The sequence below is a fragment of the Microcebus murinus genome, chromosome 2 (genome assembly GCF_040939455.1).
Source record: "Microcebus murinus isolate Inina chromosome 2, M.murinus_Inina_mat1.0, whole genome shotgun sequence".
Lineage (NCBI taxonomy): Eukaryota > Metazoa > Chordata > Mammalia > Primates > Cheirogaleidae > Microcebus > Microcebus murinus.
In genome coordinates this window covers 46,212,897-46,239,947 of record NC_134105.1, presented here as the reverse complement: position 1 = coordinate 46,239,947, position 27,051 = coordinate 46,212,897, and the positions used below count along the sequence as shown (strand labels likewise).

General features: G+C 42.8%; 1 protein-coding gene across 8 annotated transcripts in view; it reads right to left on the bottom strand.

Moving 5' to 3' along the window:
* Positions 1 to 4,695: 4,695 nt before the first annotated feature.
* Positions 4,696 to 27,051, bottom strand: part of FGGY (FGGY carbohydrate kinase domain containing) — a 384,511-nt gene continuing 362,155 nt past the window's right edge. For all 8 annotated transcript variants that reach the window (XM_012785132.3, XM_075998776.1, XM_075998778.1 and 5 more), the window contains 2 exons: positions 9,566 to 9,627; positions 4,696 to 4,920 (listed from right to left, as the gene is read on the bottom strand). In XM_012785132.3, coding sequence (XP_012640586.2) covers positions 4,839 to 4,920; positions 9,566 to 9,627 — 144 coding nt within the window. In that variant the 3' untranslated portion in view covers positions 4,696 to 4,838. The remainder of the gene's footprint in view (positions 4,921 to 9,565; positions 9,628 to 27,051) is intronic.

Sequence of the window (27,051 nt, the reverse complement as noted above, 5' to 3'; positions counted from 1 at the left end):
TTCTCACTTTATCTTTGCTTGCCACCAGAAATAAAACCATACTTTGATCAACAAATGAGTATCAGAGGGGCCTCCTAGATATTTGTACATCACGTTAATGAGGGGGGACAGGGAAGAGAGAGCAATTAGCAAACTAATGAATCATCCTCTGTTGCACAAATAAGCTAATTCAATTTATTTAGGAAGAAGCAGAGGAGTGGTTCTGCATCTGTGTTCCAGCTACACAATCTTGGGCCAGTTACTTAAACTTGAAGATACATGTTTCTCACTGTGTCAGGCCTACCTTACCCATTTATTGTAAGGGGCAGATAAGATAATGTATGTGCAATCAATATGGAAACTGTAAAGAAATATTCAAATGGAAAGCATCATTATTGATTTTTTCTAAATAACAGACATTAATAAATAAATCATGTTGCACTTCAAATGTGTTTAAAATTATACAGTAGGGAGGCAGGCTCACTCTAGGTTTTAATAAGGAAATACTTCTAATTAAGGCTTTAAGGCCTGATTTAAGCAAATAAAAATTAGGCCTTTAGAAACATTGATGCTAACAAGTAATTTTAGGTGATTTTCTGTGTGTAATGAAAATTGACCACAAAATTAATGGGTGAATTAATGCTAAGTTGAGAAGCCTGAATTTATAAGTCTTTGTTTTTATTTAAGTTACTTTAGCTTTACAAATTTTATAGAATTGTCGGATATATGGAAGTACTGGGAGAAACATCTTTTTTAAAAAAATGTATTTTTTTCTTTTAAGTTCATTCTCTACAAATTATGAAAGGATTAGAAAAAGCTTTTCATATTCAAGACTCCCTCCTATTACTGTCAATAGCAGTTAAGTGTATTTATGGAGACATGAGACAGCACAAAGATTCTTCTGTAATTCATCAGAAGTCCCATCTTAAGTATAATTACATTACACAGCTCTGCTCAGTCGTCAGTTTCTTGTTTAGCAACAATGTCCTTCATTTTAAATTCTTTGATGGTAATTATTTGTAACTATGCTCTTGAATTCTGAAAGCATGTGCACCACAGCCCTGGTGAACAATGGCTATTTCTGGACTACAACACCATTGGTTTCCCATAAGATACCATGCAGGAAATGGTTTGTAACAACACTGAAAATTTGCAATAGATTTCTGAGCTTGAATGATAGGCCAAAATGAAGTTATGTGGTTAAGTGTGTGTGTATGTGTTCAATAAAAAACTAAAAGCAAGTCATTTGGTATAAAGCATGATTTTTTTTTTAACTCTTAGTGACCAAATTACATTTGAAAGTTTTTGAAAGTTGCTTAAATTGAAGCACATTAACACATACTAGATTGTTGGACCTAAAAGTGAGATATTTTTAGTTCTACCAGTTTTCTTTTTGCAGAAAAATGTCTTATGTCTGTATTTATTCATTTACTGAGCACCCATTATGTGCCAGGAAACTGATTATGTACAGAGAACACACCTAAGAAAGCCTGTGCCTTCCAAGAGCTCACAGGCCAGTGGCTAGGGAACAGATAAGTAAACTCGAATAACTTGATTATCCTCAGGCCTGGGAGAAATAGCAGATCAAGTTCATATTAAAACCTAACTGTTCCTAACTGTTATACTCACCTACTGATTTGGTACTTCCTCAAAGCTGGGAGTTTTCAGGGATGTCTTACTACTATATTTTTACTGCTCCTCTTGGAACTTACCCTTCCCAATTCAACTGGCAACAGCTTGGACCGGGGTGTGAATATAAAGACCAAATGCCCAGTCTTGGTATCTGCAAGAGAGGGCATCCCTTCTAGGTGCCTTCTTGGGACTCTAACTCACCCTAGCATTGGGTCTTGTAGCTCTGCAACATGCCACTCCATCCTGCCATCCTTGTCCTGCCTTCCCGCCTCCTTCCCCCTGGCTTTTGTTCTCTTTGTCTCTTTTGAAAGTTCTTCACATATGGGAAGTATTTTTGGTCAAAATGAAAAACCTGTAATGTGTTCTTGGCAAAATGATTTGCTAAGCAAGGCTGGCTTCAACTTGAAAGAAAAGCTTTCAGTAGGCAACAAAACAAAAAATCCCACAAACCACTCTAGCCACACTGTAATTTTTATTTACAAAAGCTAAATATACTTTACATGTGTGTATTAAATAAAGCCTCCTTTTCCAGTGCAAGAAAGTGAATATCGGAGCCATTAATTTTTTTTTTTATTGAGCTACACATGGTTATAGATGTCTATGTAGACATTTTTTTCCCTAAAACACTGGCTTTATGGTAGGAATCAGAATGATTTTCTTAGGCATTAACCTCCTGGCCAGGAGACACAAAGAGAAACATGTATAAAGAAAATTTGTGGAGTGCTTATTACCTGCAAGGCATGGTGCTGTGGATGTTATACACTGTTCTTTCCCTGAACCTTACCACAAACCCTAGGAGGTAGGTAGCAGGATGACCCCACCGGCATAGGAGAGGACTGAGGCCCAGGTAGGTTAGTCGTCTTGTCAAAGGGTTTTCAGCCTTCCCCTATTCTATCAGGCTCCTCCTCATTGTTGAGATGCTAATGGTATCCTAGTGTTGCCATGCTTCTCACCTCATTTATGCGTGTTTTCCTCTTTCTATGAAGCAGTAAGAACCCAAGGTCAGGTTTGGGTTGGCTATAAGTTGCTTGAAGGAACGACGATATGCAGCGCTGGTAACCCACAGCGTGCGCAATGTCACTGAAGAGCAGGTGGTGGGCAGGACTCCCACAGTGGGTGACACCTACAGCTTGGCACCCTGGCAGATCTGGATTTGAAGCCTATCTCTACTACCACCCGGCACGACTCTGGGCAAGCTGTTTCTCTTTGCTGAGCCTCAGATTTCTCCACTGGAATGTGGGGTAATGCTGCCTACCTCACAGTGCTGCAGTAAGGATGGGAGAGAACACACAGGAAGGACTTGGCAAAGAGTCGGTAACTATTCATTCTTCTTTCTCTGCCTATTCTAACCATACACAGCTACTGCACGCCTGGGCCTGCCCCGGTTTCTCAGTCAGTACAGATCAGCTTTTGCAGCTGAAGCCTGCTTGACCATGGGGCCTGACATCTTGTCTAGATCCTGCTATACCCCACTCCTCCTTTGGGGTCCCCCAATCCTCTCTCATCCCCAGCCAAAGCTCTGGCTGGCGTCTAGCCATGAATGAACTGGACTTCCTCCTGCTTCGAGGCCTGCTGGATCAGACACCCACACCCACCTGCACCCTGGGCCAGGCCTACACTCTCTTTACCCACTGGATACTGGAGAACGCTACTGCATAGCTGGCCTGGGTAATGGGGTGTGGTCATCCTACCCAGTGTGTACTATTGTTGTCCTGAGAAACTTCTAGGAGCTGAGCCCTGTAATAATAACATAGGCATGGTCCAAACAATTGAGCTAACTGCTTTATATGTATTATCTCCTTTAATCCTCATTATAATCCTATAAAGTAGATGCTATTAATATCTTCATTTAAAAATGAGAGGAAATGATAGCTGTCACACCATGTTGGTTTCTATCCCACCTGTCAACCCTTCACTTCCTCCTCCTTTTCTGACTGATGTGCTACATGCAGCAGGTGTTTTGTTGGATTGCAGCACCTCTCACCGTGTGCTGTGATCAGTTTGCCTCTTTCAGTAGACAGGGAGCTTCCTGAAGGCAGGGACCATGTTTCATTTATTCCTGTACCCCGGTGCTTCGCGCAATGCCTGGCACAGAGTATAACACTCCAGAGGATGTTTGTTGACTGAATTGTATCAGCTTTTTCTTTCCTACCTGCTGAAGTCGCAGCATGTCCTCTACCCAGACACATCTGAGCTATGGCAGCTCTACAATCAACATTGGCAGTTACTCTTGGGTCTGAAATGATGAGTGTGTTTATGTGTATACGTATATGTATATCTGTGAGTGTTTGTGTGTTTGCTGTGGTATCAACTGAAACAACTATAGCTTTCCAAATACTTGTCTACATCAAAAGGTTTTAGCCATCACATTTCTTTAGTTGTCCTAAATCTGAAAATTTTCCACAGCCTTTATCTTTATGACATAGATATTTTTGAAGAATGTAGTCCATTAAAAAAATAAAATGCTCCCCATTTGGGGTTTATCTAATGTTTTCCTAAGATTAGATACAGGCTATGCATTCCCAGCCAAAGTGATACTCGTTCCTTCTCAGACTATCACATCTGGAGGAACATGAGGTCCATTTGACCATCTGAAGTTAATTTTGATCATTTAATCAAAATGTTGTCCTGTTTCTTCCCAGTATAGTTAACATTCTTTTCTCTCTTGTAACTAATAAACAATCTGTGAAGAGACATTTTAAGACCATGCATACATCCTGTTACTCATCAAAATTCCCTCCTGGATCCACTGATGATTCCTGCCTGTACCTATCTTTAAAACATGATGATTGCAACATGATGATCCTGTAATTAAATGCAATATATTTGACTCCAGACTGGATCCTGTGCAGAAGAGAAAAATGCCATAAAGGACACAGAATAAACATTAGATGTCCCACCTAAAGCAATATCAATTTTTTATTTAATGGCTGACATTGAATCAATTAACAACTTTCCCCTGGAGTGAGTGATCCCCAAGGTCTAGTCCTATATGGCCCATGACCCTATGTGAGACTTGCGTCACTAGGATGGTGCCTGTATGGAAACTAAATAATGGTGGTGTTTTGAAATGGAAGACACTAGTTCTGATTGCACATGTCTCAGTTTTCTTTATTAAAAGACAATATAGAAATGATACCTAAAGGGTTTTGAATATAAGATAAAATGACAGAGGGCCCTAATGTAATGACACAGAACCTTCTGGCATCAGCACCTGTAAGACTTGTTTAGTCCCCACTCATAATCGCCGAATACTCCTTCTGGTGTTCAACCAGCTTCAGGAATACTTGATATTTCTTGTCATAATATCTGTGGGAGAAAAATGAATACACTGAATGATCTCAAGACAAAACTGTCACGTGGCTTCCCCCTTACATTTAGAAAAGTGGGAATAGATCTGCTATGACTGTGGTCCCCAAACCCCTGTTAGGGACCAGGTCATGCAGCAAGAGGTGAGAGCAGATGAAGCTTCACCTGTATTTACAGCTGTTCCCCATCACTCGCATCACTGCCTGAGCTCCGCCTCCTGTCAGACCAGGCACTGTCTCCCATCACCCCCAGATAGGACCGTCTAGTTGCAGGAAAACAAGCTTAGGGTTCCCACTGATTCTGCATTACGGTGAGTTGTAATACAGTGTAATAATAATGGAAACAAAGTGCACAATAAACGTAATGTGCTTGAATCAACCCCAAACCATCTCCTCCTTCCCTTGATCTGTGGAAAAATTGTCTTCCATGAAACCAGTCCCTGGTGCCAAAAAGGCTGGGGACCTCCGTCCTATGGTAATGCTGACATCTCCCAGTTTTTGAATACTTACAGCACCCCAAGCAGTGGATTAATGTGTTTCATACCTATTGGATATAACCTCCGTGAAGGGGTGTTATCTCTATGTTAGAAATAAGGACATTTGCTCAGAGAGACATACACAAAGTAAAATAGCTAAAAACTGGCACAGCTGGAATTCAAAGTCATGCCTGTCTGTCTTCAAAGCCTCCACTACATGTACTGAAAGGCCCATGCTTAACAGAGATCCGTTCCCATTCCCAGATGCCATAAATATCTCCTACATGACTAGCCCCAGGTTGGATGACTGATATAAAACCACAGCCTGACCAGGGATGAGACTGAACATTTTAATCACCCTTTTGTGGATTCTACATCTAGATTTCCTTTGCAGACTCCTTTAGCCAGGAGTAAAACCCTCTGGATACACGACTAATGCCTCTTCTGGAGCTGTGCCCTGCCTTCCAGGTGTCTCATAGTGGACCTTGCTCTCTCTGTCCTACTTGGCTGACTCTACAGGTGAGACCTGTTAGAACTGGTGTTGGCTATGAATCAGATAGCAGAGCAGCTGAAGCTGCTTTGGCATCATAATCCTGAAAGAAATAACAGCAGACTAGACAGATTATGCTTGTAGACTTGCAACTTTGTCCTTACTCCTCTCAGCTGGGGACGCTGACATGGCGTGAGGGGTTGATAAAGGCAGTTTAGCATGTCTTGGTAGATTCTGGGGTGCACTAAAAAGAAGCCTCATGAGAGAGGTCTGGTGTAAGCTTGTGAATTGGGGAAGAGAGGCTGTACACCTAGATATACACAGGGACTTCTACTTGTCACACAGTTATGTTATAGGAGTCCCTCTACCCACCCTGCACCAACATTTCTACCATGGGCATTCTGGGAACAAAGGAGCTATAAAGGGGCCAAACACAGTGTTAAGAGGTGGACTCTGAAGCCTGGGCTTGAATCTCAGTGTGGCCCGTTACTAACTGTGTGACCTTGGATATGTTACTTAATGTATTTGCACTGAAATGCAAATGTATTTGCTCATCTGTAAAGGAAGTTAATTATAATAGGGTCTACCTCAACAGAGCTACTGTGTGAATTAAAAGAAGGGTTACATGCAAAACACTTAGAATAGTACCTGACTCATAAGAAGTTATATAAGTGCTATATTTTTAAATAATTGATATTTTAATATTATTATCAATCTAGCTATATGTAGGTCCTCCTGAAACCCACTTTATGAGCCTTCAAATTTATTAATCATAGAATGATTTCCCCCTTCTGATACTCTATGACAATATAATGGTAAGCAATTCTTTATATGAGACGGATTTCCTGGACTTTGGAATCTTAAAACTGCTAGAAGGGAGACAGAGTTAGTAACCTTTCTCATATACTTGAAGATTTCCAATTTTAATTCTGGCAGCTTTGCAACAACTTTGTTCACTGGCCTTATTCTTTAGATAAGTGGAATCATACAGTATTTGCCTTATTTGTGATTGTCTTATTTCACTTAGCATAATAACCTCGAGATTCATCCATCCATGTGTGGCCTATGTCAGAATTTCCTTCCTTCTAAGGCTAATACTCCATTGTATGTATATATCATTTTTTGTTTATATGTTCATCCACTGATGGAAATTTACGTTGCTCCTGTGGTTTGGGCTATTGTGGATAATGCTGCTGTGAATAAGGGTGTAGAAATCTCTCTTTGAGACTTCGCTTTCAGTTCTTTTCAGGTATATACCCAGAAGTAGAATTGCTGAATCGCGTTAATTCTATTTTTAGTTTTTCAAAAAGCTGCCATACTGTTTTCCATAGCAGCTGTGCACGTTCCCACAAACTGTGCACAAGTTTTCCACATCCTCACCAACAGTTGTTATTTTCAGTTTGTTTGTAATAGTAGCCATGCTAATGGGTGTGAGGTGGTATCTCATTATAGTTTCGATTTTCCTAATGGTTAGCGATGTTGAGCATCCTATTGCGTGCTTATTGGCCATTTCTACATCCTCTTTGGAGAAATGCCCACTCTAATCCTTCGCTCATTTTTGAATTGGGCGGTTTGGGTTTTTGTTGTTGACTTTTAGGAGTTCTTTATACACTCTGGATATCAACCCCTTATCAGGTTTATGATTTCCAAATATTTTCTCCCATTCTGTGGGTTGCCATTTTACTCTGTTGTTACAACTTTTATTGAACAAATTTTTTTCGACGTACTTTCAAGTGACTGTTCTAGAGTCACATATAAATTTGGACTGGGCATAATTATGAGATTCGGGGTCATCCTAAAATTTTACTTATTGAACTACAGTCCCTAGACTAGTCTTTCTTTGATTCTGACTTTTCAAATCAGCTGAATCCCCTCTCTACGCCAAATTCTTCCCAACTCAATTAGTTGCTTTTGTGTGGCACAGACTTGAGTCTATGTCTGTACAGTTAATAATGTAATTGGAGGCAATGAGATGTGAGAGTAGCTCAGAAGGAAACCGGCTCCCTCTTTCCACTTGCAGATCCTTGGGCCGCCTGCAGATGGTGCCACAGCACCGCGCCTGCCACCTTCCCAGGAGACAGCGGCCAGCAGCCAGCAAGAAGCCAAGCATGCTCTTCAAAAGGAACACGTGGGGCTTACTGAAAGAATGGGAAAACAGACCTCCCCCAGAAGTCTTGGGAGGGTCAGAGAAGAGATGGAGAAGGATAGTCTGGTACTAATTTCAAAAGAAGAGGGCCACTCCAGCTGCCCTCAGGGGAACAGAGGGATAGCAGCCCAGAGCCCCACTGCCGGTGGGAACTCAGATCTCTCCATGCTCTGCACCCAGCTCCCCCGTGCAAGGGCCTGCTCCTTTGAGCCTGGCATGAGAGAAGGGTTTTTATATCCAGAGGGTTAACAGCCTGACTCCACTGGGTGACAAAGAAGAAAATGAAAAGAAATTGGGCTTCTTCTTCTATGGACATTTCGGTTAAACAGTGATCAATCATGCTTTGGTGGTATCAGCGCCTTTTCCTGTCCATTACGTGAGGTGGAATTTGTTTGTTTTTCATGTAATACTTCCCTAAAATTATAAGGCACTGCACAACTGTCCCTTCATCTTGAAACCTCACTGCCAGTGAATTAATGGAGGAGGTCCTTTTCATCTCTACCCGGCATTATTGGAAAAAGCCTTTTAACCGGTCTTTCTACTGCTATCCATTGCCCCCTCTCATCCATCCTCTAAGGGGGATCTTTCTAATCTACATGTGACCACGTCTCACCACTGCTTAAAATTCGGTGTCCCTGTTCCCCCCGTAGGATGAGGTTTGAGGTCTTTAGCGTGGCCTCCAAGCTCTGTAGGAGCCGGCCGTCTGCTTCCCAATTCTGCCCTTCCCCAGCCCCACTTCCTGCCATCTCATACTTTGTTTCAGAATTATGAATTGTTTATTGTTAAACCTGCACATACCATGTCATTCTCACTTTTATAATATGCATATGTTATTCCTTCTACCAAGAATGTTATTCCCTGCCTTGGCCCGTCTAGCAATTTTTTTTAAGCATTTAAAGTCAGCTTAGCTGTAACATCCTCTCATTCCCTCACCCCTGCACTGTCATATCCCTTTCTTCCTTGGGTTACTATGTCACCTAGTGATACTTCTATTGTACAGCATATCCCTTTGTTCTGAAAGGATCTATGTGCACAAATCAAATTGTGTCTTCTTTCCCTCTAAATCCTGCCTGGTGCCCAGCTTAATGCCTTGAACATAGCAGGAGCTCAATACATTAATATTTTGCTGAATTGGGGTTAAGACATTAATCAAGGTCATTTTGTAGCCCTCAATGCTAAGTGATACAAGATGTAAAAAAATGGACAGATGCTACTGGGTCCTTGGATGAAAATATAAGAGAACCATGATTTAGAATAGAGAAGACCAGATTTGCTGCCAATGACCTAGGCAAAAAAACATTGGCCTGATAGTTGAGAAGCTTGTATTTGACCCCCAGGTCTGGTCCTGTGTAACTCTGCAATCTTAGCTAAGTGAAAGTGGCTTTAACTCTCCGGGACTTAGTTTTCTCAACTATTAAATGAAAGGACTAGGTTAGCTGACCTCCAAAGTTTAGTGTAGACCTACAGTTGCATGCATTTATATTTATATCTTTCAGATTTTTAGCACCGTGCATATAAAAAAAAATAAACTTACTTTTTATCCTCTCGTCTTGGGAACACAACTTTCCCCACTTTGCTCATTTTTGCCATTGCCTCCTGTTAAGTGGAAAACAACACAGACAGCTGAGTTGGAAAGCTAAATCCAAAGTGGAGCTTGTCACAGGCAAGAACATTCTTATTAGTATGCTCTTCTCTTTTAAGATACTTGGTTAGTCCCTATTTTTTTCCAACTTATTTTTCTCTGGTAGCAAGAATAAAATCCAATGAACATTTAAAGTTACATCTATGACCACACATCCTGAGCTTAATAAACAGTTGTATATTGAGGCCTCGAGGGCATAAACAACCCAGACGACAAAGCACTTCTGTGATTGCCTCCAGGGACTGTGGGAGGAATTATTTCCCCTCCTCACCACCTGGACACGGGGGCATAAGAAGGCATCATAATCAGCCCCTGACTACACTGTCTACTTAATCAACACAACAATAACTGGATGGAACCCACTTTGCACCAGTACTTTAGGATAAAATATTTATTAATAAGACCACTTTAATTCGACTACAGCTCTTTTTCCCAGCAGTGTCTGAAGTTGTGAGTGCAGACGTGAGACCTCTGGGCTGAGTCTTATTGACCCGGTTCTGGAATGTAACTTCAAGACATTCTTGTCTTTACAATGGGGCACTCAGGCGGATGACATGTTACAGCACCTGGGAGGACGTGGTATGGTGTACACAGCATCAAGATCAACCATAGACGGCGTTGGCTCCATTACAGGAGTGGAAGGGTTAGGTTTCCTTGGGCAGTCTCCCAAGGCTGTTGAGGCCATGAGAAAGTTAGTGCGAATGGAGTGAACCCACACTTTAGAGTCCAACAGACCTGACTAGGGAAGACTGCAAAGCAATAGCACACAAAGCTCCCCCAATAGGCCCAGTCTTAGGAACAGCTACTGAATTTTAATTGTTAAGGTTGTCATCATTCTGGGATCACATATGTACAACTCCTTATTCCACACATTTATTAACCACTCACTATGTGCCACACACTGTTCTATAGATAGAGATTTGCATATGACAAACTCTTTGTGCTAGATAAACTCATATACTACCAGGGGAGGAAAACATGTAAAAAGCTGACTAACGCACAGAATGTAAGAACCCCTGTGTATCTTTAAAGCATATCCAAGTGTCCCCCTGACCAGCTTTGCCACCTTACTGTGGCTGACTCATTGGGCGATTGATTTTCATACTGCTAATTACCGCCGGACATTCTATGTATTTGCTGGTTTATGGGTTCATTACCTGCCCTCTCTACTCCTTGCCCTAACCAGGATACAACCTACACAGGGAAGGGGCTTCATTTATTTACTGCTGAATTTCAACACCTAGAATATTCATAAAACATATTGAGCCCTTTGATGTGCCACGCATAGCACTCCACATATATGTGATTGAGGGAGGAAGCCTGCACGGGCCTTTCATGAAGGAGCTCACCATATACTAGAAAAGACATTTACCATGATCAAAATAGAGTGTGATACATACTATGCTAGAAGCAGACAAACTTCTTTTCAATAGTTATTCAAGGCTTAGGAAACCTGATAGCTTTTTCCTCTGCTCACTGACACACATTTCCACTCCTGCTAGTTGTTCTACCGCCTCTTTCATGAGGAGAGCGTGGACATTCTGAACTAGCTACCTCGTTTCCTAGCCCTCAGCAGAGTTGGAAGTGCTGACTGGGAGGTCAGAGCTGCTAAAGTAGTGAGCACACTGACAGCAGGAAGAAATGGCAGCCGTAAGGAGGGAGGAGATTTTTTTTTAAATTATGAAAAATTATTGACAAACCCTGGGGAAAGACAAAAACTAAAAGGGCTGTCTGGAGCTGTTTTGTGAAGGGCCAAACAGTCAAACGCATGGTAGTGGGGCCGCTGCCGTGCCGTGGAACAGGGCTGTTCTAAGAGCTCTGCTCACCCTGACCTGTCGGAACATCTTCCTCCTTTAGGGCAAGCTCCACGTCCGGCTGAGATCAACTTGGCCACTCCTCCTTGTTTTGTCCTTGCCTCTTCCTCACGCTGGGCTCTGCTGTACTTCCAGGGGGGCACCCTGCCTCCTGCCACCAATGCTGAACCTCGAACATGCCCTTGGGAACGGCTCTTCCGGGTTGCACGCAGGCCCCAGACGTGAGACAGCATTCCAGGATTGCCATCGTGGGTGGGATCCAGGAAACTTGGATTTTAGAAGGTACTCCATAAATGTCATTTTCCCGTCCACTGTCACAGATGTGTGCACAAATGCACACATCGGGTTATTCTTTCTTCCTTTCTTCCCATTACCTTTGCTTGTTTTAAAAATAAATTATTGAAGCACTCTGGGAGGCTGAGGCAGGAGGATTGCTCGAGGTCAGGAGTTCGAAACCAGCCTGAGCAAGAGCGAGACCCCATCTCTACTATAAATAGAAATAAATTAATTGGCCAACTAATATATAGAGAAAAAATTAGCCGGGCATGGTGGCACATGCCTGTAGTCCCAGCTACTTGGGAGGCTGAGGCAGCAGGATTGCTTGAGCCCAGGAGTTTGAGGTTGCTGTGAACTAGGCTGACGCCATGGCACTGACTCTAGCCTGGGCAACAAAGTGAGACTCTGTCTCAAAATAAATAAATTAATTAATAAATTATTGAGAAGGAAACGCTCACCATAGAGAGATTTCAAAGGGTTAAAAAAAAGGTTGTTTCTCAAAAAGTACAGATTTAAATGTTAATCTTAGCTCAGGTATCATCAGCTCTACTGAGAAGATCTTTTTCTGACTCATGCCTGCTGCCTGCCTCCCACCTCGACCGAGTTACTTGCTCTCCCAGCAACGTGTGCTCCTGTCTATCGTGGCATTTATGACATGGCGCCACCATCATTTCTTATTAACAGATCAGCCTCCCCAACTAGACTGTGAGCTCCTTAAGGCAGGAATTGTTATAATCATTTTTACTGCCAAACTCAGCATCTGGCATACCGTATGCACTCAGGGAATGTCTACTGAATGAATGAACTTAAGGGTAATACACGTGACAGAATGTTCAAATGGAAGTTTTGGCTGAGATCTAAGGATGACAGATATAAGACACCAGAGCTGGCTGGAAACAGACCACCCTGCAGAATCTGTACAAAGGGTGCCCGAGGACCCATTAATCAACTCTGAAACCCTTCATCCACACGGAAGGTCAGACAGAGATGGATTTTTAGGAAAGAGCTGTTGGTCTATTGCACGTCAGGCTTCTTTCCAGGGTGAGGTGTGAGGCGAGCCTCTCCCTTCGTGAGTCAAGAGAACAGGGCTTCATTGCGACCAGGAGGGCTTGATGCGTGTCCTGAGACTGTGGCACACAGCGGGTCGTGTGTGTCTCTGGCCTGGAGGAGACTAGCTCCAGTGCAGACGTGAAGGAGAGGTTGCCCTGGGATCAGCCAGCACTGCCACTCTGTCAGGCTCCCAAAGGCATGACTGCTTCCCACAGACCGCCGAGGCCCGCGTGTGAGAAGGCGTGTGGGGCTGTCTTCCATCCTGTCCAGCGTGGCTGCCTCGCCAGGCAGAGCGAGTCTGAGTAAAGAAGCTGGAAGTGGGCTGCTGGGTTTCTAAGAATTAAGAGAAGAGTCAGGAATCTACTAGAATAGAGAGGCATTAACCAAGACAAGGATGTTTCAGGGAGAGGGTTTCAGAGGTGGAGGCGCTCCAAAAAAAAATCTATGATGGAGACTTATGAGAAACAGAGGTCGCTGTGGACACCACTAGGCTAGGAGAGCATGAAGCCTACATACGACAGTGCTGATCAGACAAGACCTTTCCTACACCCCTAACGTCTCTTCCCTTGTTCCCACTAACTACCTCAGTGGAGCAAGAAAAAAGCTGATGCATGTTGGAGAGGAAGTGAATGAAGAAGAAAGAAGAATGTGATTACAGCTGTGTCTTCTCATTTGTGGCAGACTCCAGGTAGAGAACCCGGGAGACGTTTTACCTTTACCTTTATATATTCCTCGATATTTGGATTTCCGAATTTTGGCTACGTTTCACAACTTAAACGGACCATAAAACTGGTTATCATTTAAGTGACTTTGTGCTTATCTAAAAAAAGTAATGGAATCACCAGAATTTTAAACCAGGGCAGTGAAAAAACTAGCTCCACTGCAAAAATGTAAAGGGGCAGTGGGAATAAAAAACAAAGTTTATTTTTGATTCTACCTCAAGAATTGTCTTTGTGCTACACAACTTTTGTTCACTTTACACAGCTTATTAGACACAAGTTACATATGTGTAATAAAGATCTGATGAATATATATTAAAACATTAACAGGTTGGATAGCATGGGCGATCATTTTGTTTTCTTGTCAACTTGTTTTTTGTATTTTCTAAATTATCTATAGTAGCATATATTGATTTGATAATTGTAAAGAAAATACAAATATACTACATTTTATATTACACACACACACACACACACAGACACACACGAAGTTATGCTTACACACACAGTTAAAATTACTTGGGCTCACTTTCCATTCTCCTGGAAGGCAGGGCTCCTTAAGAGTTCTTGGCACCATCCAGAGAATACCCAGAGAATCGGTGCTGTCATCAGAAAGAGCACTGCTGAGTTTTCCAATTTCTCCAAATAATTAACATAAAACTGAAATCTCATGATCCCACTGGCTGCAGTAAATCTGGAAATTACCACAGCATAACAATATGAATTTATTATGGAGATGCTGACACATGCTAAATATAGTCACCCCCACAATATATTTCTGTTCCAAAGGGTTTATTTGAAGTTGGCCTCCAAATTCCCACTTTTTGTCAGCAGGCAGGAGCCGGACAATCTTAATTTGCAGCACGCTACCCTCTTTGTTTGAGAGTCTAGACAGCACAATGAATACAGTGACTTTTCTTTTTCCTTTTTGCCCACACAATGAAAGCTTTTTAAAAACAAAATATTTTGCAAAATAGCATTTTAATCACTTCTTTTCTTTCTGTCTATAAGGCAGAGCTATAAATAAACCATGAAAGTTCACATTTGATTGTCACTTCTGAAAGCGAGTGAAGGGTTTCTGTAGGAAAAAATAGGGGCCCTGTACTACAGCCATGAAAGGCCTCATTCATGGGGTTTGACCCTTCCCCGGCGTGCTGAGGCCGAGATACCAGTCAGCACACACTGCTCACCACTGCTCTTGGGGCAGCATTGGCAATTGCCAGGCCTCTGTGTGGGCAGGGGAAACACCCGATTCTCTTGTGTTGTGGCCTGGCTTGGGAGCTACCAAAGGGCGGTCAGCTGCATGGGGGCGAGTGACCAGGGAAATTAGGCTACAGAAAGAAAGGGGCTCCAGAACCTCTGGAGAAGATGGAGATTCCTTGAGTGGCAGACACACTGATGTTGGCAATCTAGGGAGCAGGGGATCTTGTACCTTCTCCCTTACCCAGAAGAAGGGAACAATGACCTTAAGACTTTGGGGAAAACTGTCAGGTAGTCTAGACTGAGGTAGCAAAGGGCAATGCGAGCTTGGCAGTGTCTAGAGTCACCACCTACAGGGGAGAATTAATCAGGACCTGGTGTGGTGAAGGCTAATTACATGTGAACTTCCAGAAGGCAGGTATTTTGTCACTGTAACCCTAATGCCCAGCACAGTCCTGGCACTTACAGGTGCTTGTTAATGTTTGCTGAGTTGTTGAAGAAAGGGGTGATGACTTTCAAAACATAGGCAAGGTGAGATCACCAAAGCCTGCAATTAAGTGGCATACGTACACTCCAGGGAGTGCTCATGATTATCCATTGGGATTCTGGGAGAAAATATTGATTCATATGAATTTTTAAGTCTAAAGAAATTAATTAAACTTTACTAGCATTTAATATGCAGATTGTCACTAGATCTATGAGATGGGCCACATGTCACAGTCATGAGTCACGTAAAATGTACGAGGTTTCTTGAGAGTGAGAGTGGGAGCTCTGAAACATCATGGGATGACGGCGTGGCACTCGCTTATATGTCCTCGGCTTCAAGGATTTGCGGCATGTTGTCATTTACATGTTTCAGGTTAGTGATTTATATGGATTATCGAGTTTTATTAGAACTAACTCTCACCAAATGGGCAAGTGGCTCAAAAAGATTTAGTCAATGGATTGCAAGTGATAGTGACAATTCAGATTCAAGTAGACAAGAAAATAGTGACACTCTTTACTCAGTATTAGCTCTTCACATTATAAGGTAAAAACAATGAAGACCTAGTCAGATAAGACAAGAATTGCCAAAAAAATAAAAATTATCAAGAAGACTGTTTAAGATATGAATACACAGGATCATATAAAATCATTTAGAAATCACTGAAAATAATTTAAAAATCTTTAAAGATACAACTGGTCATGAATATATAGTATAGCTTTACATATCACTAATGTTAGTATGAAGCCATGATAATAAGTAAACAAATCTGAAATATGTTTTATTTCAGCTATATTTTACGGTTTTATAGAGTAAATAATCTATAAGCACTGCATAGCATGTTCATATTTTTTCATAAGTTTCCATGGATTGAAGATGCATGCTCAAATTTTTTTAACCGATGGGATATATGATCTAAAAAACACGTGGTGTCCATAGACTTGGCAGCCAACTACCACTGCCATTGCTATGTCATTGGTTTAAGCCAATGTTTCCCAGGTGCTTACTCTGTGCTGTGCTTTGTGTGAATTGTTTTATGTACATGATCTTTTTGACCCTGGAAATGACTTTATGACACCGATATTATCATCTACCCCCTTTATGAATAAAGGAGCTGAACAGAGAGAGAGAGTATATAAGTGATCAGCCCAAGATCACAAAGCAAATATACAGTAAAGCCAGAATTCAAGCCCAATCTGATTCCACGCCATTGCTGAGTTGCCTTATACTCAGACCTGATTGTACTATCCTTCCTGTAATGAAAAACACCTGATCCTCGCGTCCTCTAGGCTTGAGTTCAAATCCCATTTCTGCTGATTATTAGCTGTGTGACCACCTTGAGTTGAGAATGAGTGTGTGTGTGTGAGAGAGAGAGAGAGAGAGACGCCTCAATACAGCACACTGTACCTATTTTCACAGATGCTGACACATAGCTCTGAAATCCATGAATCTGCCTTCTTGAGGAACTCTGACTCATTTTACTGGAACAACAAGTTCACATGCTAATGTGTGGGCTGAGAGGCACATGACCCCTCCATAGAAAAACAGAAAATATATCAATGTGATTTTTCCTTCAACAAGCATAAGAAATGGCCAGTTGTTCTTTTATTTATTTTTGTTTTTTTCAATTTTTTTGATGCAGTCACCTTTTGACCTGCACCTGGTATTCTGTGTCATCCTCATGCATTTGAGACTACAATATTGAGAAGCAAGAAGGGATGACAGCAAAGAAGGAGTGGGAGACGTTTTCATCAGTAATCATAATATGAACACTGGCACCTCTTTTATAACTTTAAATATGCTGTATCTACCTGTCTACACACACGAACTTGCAAATCTTGTTTCGAGTGTTGATTATATGGGTGATTTATCAAAATTCATCAAGATGTACACTTAAGATCTGTGTATTTCACTTTATGTATATCTCAATTTAAACATTGTAATAGAAAAAAGAAAAATCCCATTGTATACATACATAAGTGTATGTTATTATATTTATACTTTACTTAACTTTCAACTATAAAAATGCCTATCAAGCAGAAATAAAAATTTTTAGATGCCCAGCTTTCTTATTTTGACTCAGAAATATATCTCAAATGAGTCTCTTGATCATAAGGGAGGGGCAATGTGGAGGCTCTTTCATTCTGCAGGAAATGGAGATGTTGTGGAAAGACACACGTCTGATGTGACAAGCTTGCTCCTGCCCAGAGCCTTTCTTTTTCTCAGGAATGCTCTTCTGGATCTTTCACTGTCTGGCCTTCTCATGTGACTTAGGTCCACTTCAAATACAACACCGAAAAGATTGCCCTTGGCCACTGTTGGCTGAAGCAGTCCACTTCTCTCAAATACCACCTATCACATCATCTCATTTTCTTGTCTTCGTAGCCCTTCATAGCACACCACATCTTCTGAAATGATGCTGTTCATTTGTTTGCTATCTACCTGCTCCTCTATGGTCCTCACCTCTGCTCCACCCTCCTGAATATAAGCTCCATGAAAGCAGAGTCCCTGGCTTTTGTCTTCATTGACGTACCCCTAGCATTTAGCAGGGTGTTAGTTAAATGTTAGGTGAAAGTATACATTTGTCAAATGCCTACTTCATGCAAGGTACTGTGCCTCATTTGATCTTCCCAAATGTTCTGTGAGGGAGGTCTTATTATGTAAATTTACAAGGAGGAAACAGAGGCTCAGAGAAGCTAAGTGACTTGTTTAAGCTGGTAAATTGCTAAGCCAGGATTTGAAACTTGCTTTAACTGAGGAATAAGACCAGGCCCATTCCTTGAGGAACTCACAGTCAATAGGCAGATCTCTAGCTTTCGTTCATGACAATTTGTCTTCCTCTGATGACTTTGGGGGCCCTGTAAAAAACCCTAAAAGCTTACTTTCTTCACTGTGAAAGATAAATCCAATTATGGTCATTATATATGTGCTTACAAAGGCAGGAAGGTAGATTCATTGATGTATAGAAATACTGTTCATATTAATTATTGAAACAAACAAAATTACTGCCAGCTGTTTGACCCTGAGTAAGACCCTTTTTCCTCCCTGGGACTCACTTTCTTTATCAGCAGAATGAGGGGCTCTGAAATCTGTTTGTTTCATGCGCATGTGTTTAACTTTAACTCTCAGTTGACAAGTTACCCCTCTTCCTCCCCATGGTACATTCTATTAGGGTTGTACTAGTCCCACTTAAACAGGGAATACACCCACTGTGTTTCCCCAGCAAGGTAGAGTTTCATTCCAATTCAGCCATGGGCAAATGTGCCACAGGGGAGTGGTTCTACACTGGGCAAGGCTGTCAACACCTGTTGTGACATTTTGAGATTGTCCTTATAGATGGCCTGGCTGCTAAGGGGTTGGGTCCAAATATGAATAGTAAACAAGTATTCATCCTCTGTACATGAATTTGACTTGCCTTTTATGAGTTTTCTAAAGGCAAAAATATCAAGCTTCTTGCTAAAAGCATTAAAAAGATTATAGACTCTAATATCCTAAGCTATCACTCCTCTAATAATCTATTAAAAGAAAGGAAAAGAAATGATTCTGCTAATATTTCTGACTGAGAAGGCAAAAAGTACTTCATTGAGCTATAATAAAAATATTTCTAACCACAGTAACTCAATCACAATGATAATAATGGCAGCTAATATTTACTGAGTAGTAATTATGGCCTAGCACTGTATTGTTGCACACTTTAGTACTTTATATGCCCAATTAAACGATGAAGAAAGCAAAGACATCTGAACACAAATGTTTATAGCAGCACAATTCACAATTGCAAAGATGTGGAAACAGCCCAAGTGCCCATCAATACAATGAGTGGATTAATAAAATGTGATATATATATACCATGGAATACTACTCAACTACAGAAAACAATGGTGAACTAGCATCTCTTATATCACCCTGGATAGAGATTGAGCCCATCCTTTGAAGTGAGGTATCACAAGAAAGGAAAAAGAAACCACACATGTACTTGCCATCAAATTGGTACTAACTGACCAACAGTAACATGTTCACATGCTAGTAACACTCATTGGGTGCCAGTTGGGGGGTTGGGGGGTAAACCCACAACTAACAGAAGCCGAAAGCACTGTCCTGGGGAGGGACATGCTTGTAGCTCTGGCTTGGGCAGGGCAAACATATTATATGTAACCAAAATATTTGTACCCCCATAATATCCTGACTAAATTTTAAAAAAGAAAAAAAAAAGATGAAGAAACATACACCTTTAAAACCTATGCTTTTAACCATGCATTGTATATAAAAGACTTCAGTGATACACAGACCACAATCCAAATCCTAGCTCTGCTGTTTAACATTCTGAGTCTCAATTTCCTCATTTTAAAGATGAAATACAGGCCTGTTTCGGGAAACTAAATGCTTAACAGTGTGGACATTATCATTATTACTATTTACCCATCAACTGAAAAGAACTTAATTTTCCCAGAAACTTTATTAAAAGGCATGAGCTGCCATGTATACGCTTCAGGTTGGTGGGGTGGGCAGGCTAGGGAAGGAGTTGGGTGTCAATATTCTGTGGCTTCTTGTTATCATTTCCAGACAAGTATTCCTCCATCTGCAAGCAAAAGCCCTGCTCTCTGAGGTTTCGACCACCTTATGATAGGGACACAGTGATACGTATCTTCCCTGCAGCTCACTGCTGTCACTGTCAGCCTCTTGCTTCCATCCCTGTGTCATTAAATGGGGCTCAGGCTCCCACACTGCAGCCTCTCTACCCACCTGGAGGGTTGTCACTGCATGGATGACTTCAGCATCTGTTCCTAAGACTCATTCAAAGTTCCAGTGTTACGGTTTCAAAATGGTTCCACCTCTAGGGACCCTCATCCCCACTCCAATGCTCACTCCCATAGCCAAACTCTGAATCTTATTATCCACTGAGACCGCTATACTTAGGTATATATTCCCATATGGTAACAGCCACTCTCTGACTTCAGTTGCCCATCAGTCTGATTCTCTCATTCGCTCTATCATTCGTACCAAATGCCCGTCTCCACCTTGTGGCAATTTCCAGAATCTGGATCCCTTTCTTTTCTTTCAATCCGCATACCCCTTGTGGCTCTAATTTCTTCCATAGCTAGCTTAGAGTTCATTATTTTTTACGTCAAACACATTTCACAACCAGAATCCCTCTAATACTCTCTTAGTTGCCAAATTCAGTGGATACCTTCAATCCATAGAAACCATTTAACCAGGATACACTTCATTTATAAGGGAGAAACTTTGCTCATAACAGAGAAACTTTGCTTAGGAAGGAACAGGCCTAATGGGAGATTGCAACTTGAGAAATCAAAACATTCTGAAAGCTTTGAGGGTCTGAATTTTGATATTTGCACTGCCTGCTTCAAAGTTAATTACTTACTATGAAGATACTTTGGCCAGCAGATCAGGGACCATAATTGGTGGCAAAGAATCAAAAGTCAAGATGGTATTAACATAGTGAACTACTTGTAGCCTGAGCTGTAAGGGATGTTGAGTGGTCACTGGGTCAATTGCTCTGTGTGTAGGCAGGTGAATAACCAAATTATCTAAGACACATGGTGTCTCTCCATCCATCCTACTATACTCTTTAAAGTTCCCTGCTTTGGGGGGGTCTCCAAATCTTCTGGGCCAGAGCCATACTGGTGGTGGGGACTGGGCACTCTGGCCTAGCCTTTGGGATTGGCCTTGGCCTGATAGAGAATCCCTCTGGCTGAGCCAGAACTCATTCCAAACCAACTTCAGGAGGAAAAAGACAAACAAAGAGGTTGAATCTAAAGCCAGGAGTTATGGAGGCCAAGGATGGTACCAAAGCACCAAAGCAAGAGAAGAGCTGGAAGGAAACTGGGAGCCGGTAGGACAGGGAGGGAGCAGGGGTCAGACAGAGAGAAGGAAAGGCACAGAATACACATTTTGGACAAATCACTGTGCTGTCCTTTCAAATTGATTTATAATCTTTTCTATGTTCCCTAAGCCCCCAGGCTTCTCTCTATTTTACCATTTAGCACATAGTAGGATAAATGTCTTTTTACTTCTCCCCACTGGACTATGAGATACAAGAGGGCAGAGGCCATTAACTTCATCTGTATTCCAGCAATTGGTATAAATGATGCAATAATTTTAAAAAATGCATGTTGAAAGAATGAAACAATGAATGAATAAATGGATTAATGAATTAATGAATGAAGAAGGGATCAGGGGTAGGATCCAGGATGTCTATGTAAAGCAACTACAGAATCTCCCTTTGTTGTACTTTTTGGTATTTCCTAACTGTCAGGTTAATACATTCTTCACTGCCAGATGTCAGGCTGTTAAGATCATAGGGTCTGGACTACCTAGATTGGAAGCTGGCTAACTGAATGGCTTGGAGACTTGACTAACCTCTTTGTGCCTCAGTTTACTCATCTGTAAAACAGAATTAATAGAAATAATTACTCATAATGTTAAGATAAAAGAGAAAATGCATACAAACCTAAGTTAAATTAGTGCCTGTCACAAAGTAATGGCTCAGAAAATAAGTTATTTTTATTGTAATAATTATTATATCCATCTCCACCCCAGCACTACACAAGATCTTGTAGTGTTCTCTCAAATGCTACTATTGAAGGACAGCACTTCCTAATCTGCTGCTGCATGTGACACGCTGCCTGGGCAGGGGAGTGATAAAGAACGTGGAATGCCAGAGCCATTCAGCACGAAGAGCAGCTGATGCCTCTGCTTGAGGAAGGGAAGGAAGATGAACAATGAGTAGAAAGGAAGCTGTAGGGAATAGAAGCTATAGGAACTTCTAGGTTTGAAAGCATGGAGTTTATTTTTGGGTTGGACTTCCAGCCCTTTTACATAAAACAAACAAAGAAAACAACTGTGTCAGCTGTGTTTACAAATATGAGCTTGCTCTGGCGTTCAAGAAACACAGGGAATTCACTCTGCTTCCCTCTGGTTCCTATATTACAAACAGGCACATGGTGTGCTGGAAAGAGAACTGGTCTGGAAATCAGGAGGCTCCAACCCTATTAATCTTAGTCTGGGCTTTGTTATTTTTGAATAAGTTGCTTCCTTTCTCTGGATCCCAGTTTCCTCTTATCCAAAATGGGAAGTTTGAGCCAGATAATGTCAGTTTTATTGTTCAAAAAAATAGATATCGAGTGCCTCATGTGTGCCAGGCATTGTGGTAGGCACTGAGGATAGATCAGGGAACCAGACAGTTCTGCTCCCTGCTCTCATAGAGCTCAGGATCTCCTGGAGAAACACTGGTACCATGGGAGAGTGTTAAGAGAGAGATGAAACTAGTAGGGGAGCTCAGGGAACGACTTGAAGGTTGATAAGGAGTGGCTGGGTAAAGGAAGTTGATGAAGAGGTGTCCAGGCTGAAGGAATTGCATATCTGAAGGCCCCAAGTCAAGATAATATGGCACATTCAAAGGACTGAAAGAAGTCCAAGACAGCCAGAGTAGACAGAATGAAGGGAGAGGGATAAGAAATCAAGCTGCAAAAGACGGCAGGAGTCAGATTTTTGGATGGCTTTGTATAATCAGGTTAAAGAGTTTTGACATTATGCCAAAGTCAAAGGGAAGCCATTGGAGAATTTTAAGCAGAATGATCCCATTCATGTTTGTAAAAGGTCACTCTGGCTGATGTGTAGGGAATGGATTAGAGAATGGTAGAGGAGACAAGGGGATGGTTCAGGCGGCCCTTGGAGCAGTCCAGGGGAGAAGTGAGGGTGGCCTGGACTAGGGTGGTGATTGTGGAATTAAATTAAAGTGGAAGGATTCAAGAGACATGAGATGTAACTTAGAAAGACACTGAGAGAGACTGACATGGAGGGGAGACAGGGTGGGCTCGGGATGTCCTTGCGATTCTGGCAGAAGTGGTTAAGGAGATGTGGTCCCATCTACAGATAGTACCATGTACTGGGATAGTGCCAGTTTCCCTGGCAGACATGGAGCTGATAAGGTCAGATTTTAACATGTTGACATTGAGATGCCTGTGAGCCCTTGCAGAGGAGAAGCTGTGTAGATGGCTGCAGTAGAGCTGCTGGCATATAAACAGTGAACGAATCCTTAGAAATGGATGAGATGGATAGACCCCTGCAGAAGACCACTAAATAATACTGGGGAAAGGAGTCTTCCTACACAGGTCCAGCGGTCTGGACAGGAATGGCAGAGAAAGTGTGCCTGGCTTCCCCTGCGTGTCTGGTACTTAGGTATAACCCATGGGCATTCCCAGGGGCTTGGAACATGGTGAATGCTTGGGGATTATGGGGGAAAAGGAACCTTCTGGGGACGTTATCAAGTATTACATGTTCCAACACAGGATAAGTGAATGGAAATCAGAGCTACAAAGCTGGGGCCAGCAAGGTTGGCATTCCTGGGGCCTAATCTTTCTTGACCCATTTATGAAATTTCCTCATTTATAAAATTTGGCCAATCCATAATGTGTAGTTGCGAGGATTAAATGAAACTATGAATACGAAGCTCTTGGCACATGTGGGTGCTCAGCAAAAACTGATCCTTGCCACTGCCCTGTCCCTCTCTGATCCTTCTATTTTGGTTTAACCATTTCTTTCATTTCCCAGAATTACCACTTTCTTCTGACATTGGATTCCACTCACAGTAGACTGGAGTGGTTTTCCTACAGCTTCCCAATCATGATTACTCTAGTTTTGTTCTGTTTTCTTGGTCACTTCTGGGCCTTGGTGACCCCAGGTGGCCATTCTGGGGAAACCACAACATTTTGGACCATGGTTTTTTTTCCTCATCTTTGAATAAACACCAAGAGCTTCCTTTACCTTTTATTTCGACTCTCGTTTGCCATCTGGTGCCTGGTTTGGCTGCATCTGTGTTTACTTAATGACTTAGGCGAAGGCTGAGTTTACATATGGGAAAGGGCATTGTTGATTTCTTCCATATGTTCATTTTTCATATCCTATGATTTCTGTAATCTCAACCAGCATAGATCCCTTCAGATAATCCCCATGCTGTTCCTTGGGGACCCGCTTCTTTGTGTGTTCAGCTGGGAGTTTCCGTGTGAACATTTCTTTCAATGCCCATTACCTTTAGTGTAGCTTTTAGATGGGTATGAAATTCATGTTCTTCAAGTCTCTTCTTTTTGAACAGGCTTATTTGACTTGGGTGATTCTGAGGAAAGAGTCAGGAGACCTGGCTGGGTCCTCCTCTTCATTCGCAAATGGTGTGAATTCATGCAAGTTCTATAACCACTTGGTCCTTAGCTTGCTCATCACAGATCAAGAGACTTGGGTTAGGGATGCTCTGATGCACTAAGAGCCCACAGTGCCCACTCTTCCTGTTTCTTTTCTCCTCCTCCTCTGGGACTGCATTTCTGATTCATATAGATTAGTGTGCAAGGTCCCAGTGCGTGTGTTTTCCCTATTCTCAGACCCTGAGCACGACTTGCAGAGGAGGAAAGAATGCAAGAAGGAAATCCCTTCTCCTGCATAATGCATAAATGAAAGAGAATGAGTCCAGCTCTGGGTTTTTAAAATGTCATTTTGATTTCTTTTTCCACAGTACACTTGAGACTCCACTTACTGTGATGGCAGGAGCTCTGGAGACAGAGACCTGACTTGGAAACCTGCCTCTTATCTTACTCACTTGTGGCCCTGGGCAGGTTTCGTCAATTTGCCCAGCTTTGCCTTCCTTCCCTGTAAAACAGGACTAATATCTGCCTTGTGGGGGTGGCGGGTAGATAAGGGAGCGTTCATCCGGCACTTGCTGTTTTGCATAAAGCCGTGCTTGCAAATGTTGGTTACCTCTGGGCACACAGTGGATTCAGTGGTGAAAAGGCCACGGACTGAGCATGCAGTCAGAGCAGCAAGCTGACAATACCCAGAGAAGATCGCAGCATGTTGGTGTCAAAGCAGCGCTAGAACATGGGTCCTGACTCCCAGGCTGCAGACCTTCCTCGTGAGCTGAAAGGGGTGGGGAAGCATGGAAGGCTGGGCGGGATTTGCCGGGGACAGGCACTGGGCTAAGGGAGGAAGGTGGCCCAACCTGACCCCAGAGGGCTGGTGTGTAGAGAAGAGGTTCTCAAGGGGCCAGGATATGTGCACATATGTGTAGAGTGGGGTGGGGGTTGGAGTGGGGACAGTGAGGGTCTTTTTTGCATGTGTGAATGTCCTCAAATCACTCTGGGAGGTTCTCCCTCCCCCTCCCTATTCCCCCCACCGCCTAGTCTCTGTGCCTGGGAGAGTAAAATTCAAAGGAACAAAAATTCTTTGAGTGAACGTTTTTTGATGTGGACAGACAGACAGGCGAGGCTGTGTTTGGTAGCCTGGGCAGGAAAGTTCTGCTAGTTTATTTGCAGAAGCCAAACTAATCTTTATCAGGTAATCAAGAAATGATCTGTCAGGTTAGAAGCAAGGACAGAAAAAGAAAAGACCTTGTCCACAGCCTCCCCTGGGTCCTCTCTGTTCAGAAGCATGAGGAAGAGCAGCTTAGCAAGGTGGCTCAGGCAACTGCCTCCTTGGGCCTCTCCCCTTCTGTGCTAGAGGGTAGTCCCTGTAGAAATCTGAGTGATGGGAGTCCACCCTTCCCCTAGGACACAATTTCAGGACACCAGGAGGGTAAGGGAAAGTCTCAGCATTCCTAACCCCAGCAGCCTCATGCTATGTAGGCAGGACATGCATGTCCGTAAGTCTCTATGCACATATGCTTCATGAATGTCACAGCTGAGCTCAGAGCCAAGGATGGGGGAAGTGCATGTTTAGCAGAGGACAGAGCTGCATAGAGAAGGTGGAAAAATGACAGTTGAGGAATGAGAAGAGCAGTGGCTGAGGCAGACAGAGAGAGGGGAAGTGTGAGGGAGACAGAGCGGAGGGGTGGGGTGGGGGAGCAGGTGATGTGGGCCCTCAATCCCCCACCCTGCTGCTGTCTCCTTCCCAGGAGCACTGGGAAGCCAGAGCTGCCACAGTCAGGTGCAGAGGTCTAGAGGTGTCACCTGGCTGCTCTGCCACAGTCAGGTGCAGAGGTCCAGGGACAGATTAGGGTGGCTGTCATGCCACCGAAATAGGGGAGGTGCTCAGGAGGCAGATGACAGGCTTTGGTGATGAACCAGATGGGGGAATTAGAAAGAAAAAGTTGCCAGAAATAACTAACTCACTTGTAGATTTCTGGGCTTAGGCAGGTAGCCCACTTACGAAGAGGCAGGGAGAGTTTTGTACTTAGGGCTGTTTGCACGGAGCACCCTTCCTCAGATCTCACAGGGCTTCATTCAGGGACATGGGCTGCGAAGGAAAGCCTCAGCCTTGCCTTGTTCTGAGAACAACAGCAACAAGGAAAGAAACCACGACAAACAGTGGTGCAAAGACTCCTCACAGCCCAGGCCAAAGCTTACATCAGCCAGTCACATGGGTTTGAAGCTCTATTAATCAGGAAGAAATGGATTTGTCCTTGGAAGTGCTACAAAATTTGGCACTTACACCTGAGATATGAAGGCATTTTTTCCCCCTCCTTCTTTTTTTTTAAAGCAGTGAAAGTTCTAGACAGCCAGTGAGTTTAAATGTAACCCGTGGACACCCAGGACAGACCTTTCTCCACAGAGGTGTCTCCCAGGTTCCTGAGTGTTGTCGTGAGGAGATGGAGGGGGAGGAGACATGAAAACCTGTGTCAAGACGAAGACATGAGGCCATTGAAAAATGCCAGGGCCCCTGTGCGCAGAGACTGTGGCTGCCTGGCAACACCGGGCCTGGTCTGGGTGCACGGCCAGGGACTCCTGCAGGAACGAGTGCGGGACTTGGACAGGGAACTCGAGGGGAGCTCAGCAGCTTTTCAAGGCCGGGAGGGAGGTGGAGAGGCCTGAGGGTAGTAGTAGCTACTAG